Source organism: Xenopus laevis, chromosome 2L (genome assembly GCF_017654675.1).
Source record: "Xenopus laevis strain J_2021 chromosome 2L, Xenopus_laevis_v10.1, whole genome shotgun sequence".
In the NCBI taxonomy this organism is placed as follows: domain Eukaryota; kingdom Metazoa; phylum Chordata; class Amphibia; order Anura; family Pipidae; genus Xenopus; species Xenopus laevis.
The window spans coordinates 162,870,729-162,877,393 of NC_054373.1; the positions used below are offsets into that span (position 1 = coordinate 162,870,729).

A 6,665-nucleotide genomic window follows, 5' to 3' on the forward strand; every position below is an offset into this window, starting at 1 on the left:
TTTTCTTCATTTTTTAGGCACAGTTACCTCGTGGATTGTGATATTTATACTCCCTGTGAACAGTGCCTTAAATCCCATTCTCTACACACTAACAACAAGCTTTTTCAAGGAGAAACTCAAGCAGCTATTACAGAGACAGAGGAGAAGATCGGTATTTAGGAATGAAAGGAAAAGTTTATCTACTTCTTTGGTCTGGACAGAGGAAACCCTAGTTCAGCATTCTTCACTCAAACTTGGATTTCTTCATAAAAAATCAATAGACAACGGCATTATCAAAACAACCTGATAGTGTGTGAGGCTTCACGGGAAGCAAGTCAAAACCAGGGCCATTTTTTATTGGTGGTAGGGTGCATGGGAAAAAGCAATGTTGACGTATATTCCTTTGGAGGTTGTTGAACTACTATTTCTAGCTGCTGTTTGGTATTCTTAAACAACAAATGTAGTGGTATAGGTTGGGCAGTACTGTTGCCATTTTTGCTATACGGTCGCCTCACTGTGGAACACCCAAGGACAACTTTGGCCTTAGCAAGTGCTTTTACTGCCTCTCTTTCTGAGGTAAATGCAAAAATATACGTTTGGGAAAAACTCGTGAACCAGCATGGAATTATATATCTCATTGAGATAAAAAGGACTGAACATGCTGGAGAGAATTATGTCACAATACATCATTATTTTTTCTTTGTGACTCAAGTCATTTTGCACCGAACAAATGACTGTTAATAAGGAGTAATAGTATTATTTTAGTATATTTCGACTTTTTATACTTTATTTTATTGTCACTAGCACCTCAGCTTAAAATTAACAGAATCTTTATTGTTTTCTTTAGAAAGTATTTGAGTGCTCTGGTCCAGAAATCTGTAACCTGACACCAGCTGTGGTTGAACTACAAGTCTTGTCAGGCCTGGGATGCTGGTGTAATTTCACATAACTCATATTACCAAGAAGGGCACCATTTGGTCACCCCACTTTTATTATTGTTAAAAGCAACTGAGTCTACCAACCTCGACACTGCAAATATCTACAATAGTGACCTAGGGGAAAGTAACCAATATTATCGCACCAATATTATCCTACAAAATGAGTTTTTGTACAATATTTGGTAGTTTTATGGTGGGAGACAAGCCAGCCGATATCGGCAGAAGGCTTGGCTATTGGTCAGCTCGTCTATCGGGCAAGTTGTAAAATTTTTATCGCCCACTGTTGAGTTGGCCATAGACACACCGATAATATTGTACAGACTAATATCGTCAGAAGACTTGGATATCGGTTGGCTCATTGATCAGGCTGGCAAGAAAATTTTGATTGGGTGCCTTTAAAGGCACCCGAACATTGGCCATTGTTAGTGCTGAATCGTCAGATACAGGTTGAATTTTATTGTTTCTCCCTGTATATATTATGATTGAGCTCTACAAGTGTGTGTTGAAATTAACAATCTTTCTTGGAAAGGTCTTTTCCAGGAAAGATCTTAATTGTTATGTTTATAGCCACCTTAAGCCAACCACCCACTACTGATCATTTCATATAGAAAAGGTATAAGGAAAAAAAACGAATCCCAAGAACCTATTATTACTTTATTTTACAACGAAAATTATGTAATCAATAATTTACAACTATGAATGATTTGCAGACAAAAAATGAAAGCAAACTATTGCCACTGGCAGCTACAAGACAACGCCTATGTTACTAAATTAGCATATTTTCTTCAAAATTGTGATGCATGCAAGTTGGCTACCCACAACTAGGCTTATACATGCCCATACAAAGGCAAGTATTTCCCACTATTATGGAATACATTCTGCAGGCAACAGACCTACACTATCATCATGATAACTCACTTGCTGATTCTATGCCCTAACCCCAACCCTAAACATAACCAATGCTAAATCCTACCCTAAACCTAACCCTAACCGTACCCCAATCCTAAACCCTACCCTAACCCCAACCCTAAACCGTACCCTACCCTAAACATAACCCTAACCCCTACCCTTAACCTAATTCTAACCTCAACCCTAAACCTAATTTTAACCATGCCATTCATTGAATTTGTAGTGACCAATTATCAATTCTAAATCTAAAAAACGTATAGAATTTATTTGCGTGCCTGTTTTTCCAAAGCATCTACATTTCATCATGAAAAGCGTGAACTCACTCATCCTTCATTTTAAGCCCACTCAGAATGTGTTCCACTCTGCTTTCTATTATTTTGCTATGTTCAAATGTGCAAACATTTTTTCGTAGCCCTAAATGTTTGCATTAATATTATGCAGTCGGTTGATATTCACAGTGAAGTACCTTAGCCAGTTTATGACAGTCTCTATAGTTCAGCCAAAGCTACACAGCAGTAGGTTGCAGGTAACTGCTCTAGACATATGACCAGTGGGAGAGAAATGTTACTTATTTATTTTTATATAAATTTTAAAAATGTTCTATGGCCTAACCCTAGCTCCAACATAATGCAAATAGAGCATTAAGGGGTGCACATTTGACCCTATCCAATCATAAATAGGCCATATAGACCGGTAACGTTTGTCTAATTTGTACTACATAAAATAAAGCTTTCCTTTCGGGGAATGACTAACTTCTCTCCTTATAGGAGATTATGGAATTTATTTTAAGGCTTATGCATCATTTTTTTCTACACAAAAATCTTTCTATACATTGCATTTGTTTATTACAAAATAAATAAGTTGGATCTAAATAACTAATGCCAGTGCTAAGTGGCAATGACTAGTGATGAGCACATTTTTTCACCACCCATGGATTCACTGCAAAATTCCGCATTTCGCCATCTGCGGCAAAAATTCACAGTGGAAAAATTAGTCCGCGACAAAAATAAGTCACTGAGACAAGAAGTCGCCATCAGAAAAAAAGCCCATAAGAAAATGCCCATTGACTTTAATGCATTTGGACAAAAAAGTTGTCATTAAAAAAATGCCCATAGACGAAATTTTGCAAATTTTTCTGTGAAGCATAACAGGACAGATTTGCTCATCACTAGCAATTACCAATGCCAGTGATTGGCAGAACCAGTTAGAACTGCTTAAATGCTGACAAGTTAGCAAAGCTAATTGCTGATTGGTTGACATAAGAAACTACTCTACAGTAATTTAGCACATGTATTAGTTCATAAAACCCAACACATTCAGTGTGACTGACTGGCATAACCAGACACCAGCTCTATGTGTCTATAGCTCTCAGGATAATGCACATTTCTTTAAAACCAGCAGCTGGAGATTTCACATGCAATCATATATATATATTACTATTTTGTATAAGCGTGACATTAATATGTGTATACAATAAAGCTCTAAGAACTGGAAAGTCCACTTTAAATTCACAGTCGATATTTTTGTTTCTGAAATAAAATACATTGTGTACTAATAAAAATTAGCAGTTTGCAAAAGTCATTTATTTTAACTTAAAAGTGTCACATTTTCTTCTTGTACAGCACAAAATTTTGATTGTGTTTCATGAGTGGGATTCCAGATCGTGCTGAACTTATTAGTTTGGAGTATAAACTATTTATCTGTTATCCTGAATGCTTGGGACCTGAAGATTTCCAGAGAAGGAATTTGGATCGCTGTGCCTTAAAGGACAAGAAAAGCCTTTACCAACAGATATGGGATCCGTTATACAGAAAGCTCCAATATTATGGGAAGGCCCTCTCTAATAGACTCCATTTTATCCAAATAATCAAATGAGTTCCCTTTTCTCTGTAATAATAAAACAGTACTTGATCCAAACTGAGATATAATTAATCCCAGGTCCCAAGCATTCTGGATAACAGGTCCCATACCTGTACCCCATGCTGTACCCAAATGCTACCTTTTTTCTTTAACAATCTTTTATTTCTCTTGTGGTCACATTTTATCCACTTTCCCCCCCCCCAAATGAATGGGTTTAAACAGAAAAGAGATTGTGCAGCGCTGTAGAGCACACGTAAACCTTTAAAATAAATGAATGTTAAATTGATTAGCGCTGCAGAGCACACGTAAAGGATACGTAAACCTTTAAAATAAATGAATGTTAAATTGAAGTGCTAGTCTGAGCACTTTTTCAATGTACATTCATTATTTATTTCGTTTTTATATTAAAGGATACATGTACTGTTAATATGAATGAATTATGTTACAACAGCGCCACCTGCTGGTCAGATTCTGACCAGTCTGACCACCAAGTAGTCAAAGAAGTTGTCAGGAGAAAGAAAGAGGCTGCTCTGATGTTCTTCTGCTTAGGATAAAAAATAGAAACCTTTCTCACATCTTTCCTAAGCAGAAGAACATCAGAGTAGCCTCTTTCTCCTGACAACTCCCTTGACTACTTGGTGGTCATACTGATTGGAAAATGACCAGCAGGTGGAGCTGTTGTAACAAAATTAATTTATATTAACAGTACATGTATCAGTTAATATCTTTGAATGAAAAAAGAATAAATAATGAATGTAAATTACAAAAGTGCTTAGAACAGCACTCTCGTCAATTTTACTTTCACTTATTTTAAAGGTTCACTTATCCTTTAAAGGAGAAGGAAAGGTTAAAACTAAGTAGTAAGCCTTATCAGAAAGGTCCATCGAAAGGTCCATCTAAATATACCAGTAATGTTGCTCTGAGTCCCCTGTCAAAAGAAATACTGCATTTCTTTCCTTCTATTGTGTACACATGGTCTTCAGCATAAACCTCATTGCCCCGGGCAAGAGCATGCTCAGTTTGCTCCTCTCCCCCCACCCCTCCCATCTCTACTGTAATCTGAGCCCAGAGCAGGGAGAGACTCAGGCAGGAAGTGATGTCACACCACATTAATACTGCAGCTCCTATTCTAAACAGAGAGTTTCTAGAGCTTTTTACTCAGGTATAGTAAAACAATCTACAGAATAAATATAGCATTCTAGCTTGCACTATTGCAGCTAATCTATTGGCAATAAAATGCCTCCGTAGCTTTCCTTCTCCTTTAAGAGAAACAAACCAAAATCTGCAGTCTCCTACTAGCAGTTTGCTCTGGATTGACTGTAGCAAATACATGGCAATATATAAAGCATTAGCTCTAATTATGCAAGAGCCATCTCCTACTTAGAGATTATGTTATAGAACATTACCTTTATTGCTATCGGTTAATTAACATGATTAAGGTACATTAATGCAATTTAAAAGGAAGCACTGGTTTTATGTCGTAATTGGTTTCTATTCCGATCCCTGCGGATATCTTTTATCTGCTGAATAAGCAAGCACCCATTCAACCCCTTTGGTATTGTGTTCATTGCTATAAAAGGATGTTACCAGATGGGCTGAAATGAAATGTTGGGGTGAACTAAAACAGAGTGAAGTCTCTTTATACATACAAATAGGTTAATAGGCTACTGGCGAAACAAACCCCTATTGAGTGTATTGGGCTCATGGTAAGGAATAAATCTAAAACTTCCACTGGGACTAAATGATGAAACATTTCGGTAAAGGTCCAATACATCAGTGTATTTATAATAGGATTTATAATCTCTATGAATATTTTAACAAAGCTCCGACTGTACAAGACTGAGCATGTAAATGTGTTATACATTTTTATTATACAGAATAAGGATAAAGGTAAATTTCATGTTAAATAGTGTGAATCCACAATGTCTCCTCCGGCACTGGGAAACAATTTGCAGGCCACTGGGGGGGGGGGGGTGTAAATAACCATATGGAATAATAATAACTCTGAACTTGCAACCCCAGGCGTTAACAGGCATGTCAAGGCAAAACTATAAAATCCCATTTTTCTTTAATGAAAAAGAAACCTATCTCCAATATACTTTAATTAAAAAATATGTACCGTTTTTATAAGAAACCTGACTGTATGCAGTGATATTCTTCCTTCATTTACTGCTGTGGATAGGAATTGTCAGACGGTCCCTAACTGCTGAGCAGGGAAACAATCATACTTATGAAAAGCAGGGGGAGCCCCCACCTTACTTCCCAGCCATGCAGAACTCAAGCAGCTTTGTTTATGACGATCCCTAAGCAGCCCAGACCACACTGAGCATGTGCACAGTCTTAGTCTTGCAAAGATGTTTAACAAAGTTACAAGATGGTGACCCCCTGTAGCCAACTTTGAAAGCATAAATTATTTGTTTGATTAGGCTTGTGGTGCAGTAAGTTCATGTTTATGTTTAGTATACAAAATACAGCATTTCTAGCCTTATTCTACTTTAGACTTTACATGCCCTTTAATATCAAGCTTTTTGTTTCATTTCTTTGATGTGCCCGACTTTCATTCACATCATGGAGTTGTTACCTGGTAAACTGGAAACTACATGTGCACATTTGATAGACATTGTTTAAAGGGATGGTTCACCTTTAAGTTAACTTTTAGTATGTTATAGAATGGTGAATTCTAAGCAACTTTTCAATTGGTCTTCATTTTTTCTTTTTTATATGTAGCCCACCCTTGAGTGTGCTTTCGCTGTGTATTTGATGCAGTGTGTGACCAGGCTAAACTGCTTGTAGTGTGCCCAGGACCCCAGTGTACACATGCAACTCCCTGCAACTCCCGGTACCTGGTGTAATTCAATGTAGCAGGAGATCCAGTCAGACAAGTTTCTTTGCAGTAAAATAACTTGTTTATTGAACAGGGAACTGTTGTGATGGAGCAGTTCACAGATACTTAAATGTTCACAGAATGATGGTAATAGG

At 37.1% G+C, this 6,665-nt stretch overlaps 1 protein-coding gene across 2 annotated transcripts in view; it reads left to right on the forward strand.

Annotated features, from left to right (window-relative positions):
* rxfp2.L (relaxin family peptide receptor 2 L homeolog) overlaps window positions 1-1,279 on the forward strand; it is a 163,553-nt gene extending 162,274 nt beyond the window's left edge. Inside the window, exon 18 of one of the 2 annotated variants that reach the window (XM_041582648.1) lies at window positions 18-1,279. In XM_041582648.1, the coding sequence (XP_041438582.1) occupies window positions 18-286 (269 nt within the window). In that variant the 3' untranslated portion in view covers window positions 287-1,279. The remainder of the gene's footprint in view (window positions 1-17) is intronic. The other variant, XM_041582647.1, reaches the window with a different exon arrangement.
* The last annotated feature ends 5,386 nt before the right edge of the window (window positions 1,280-6,665 follow it).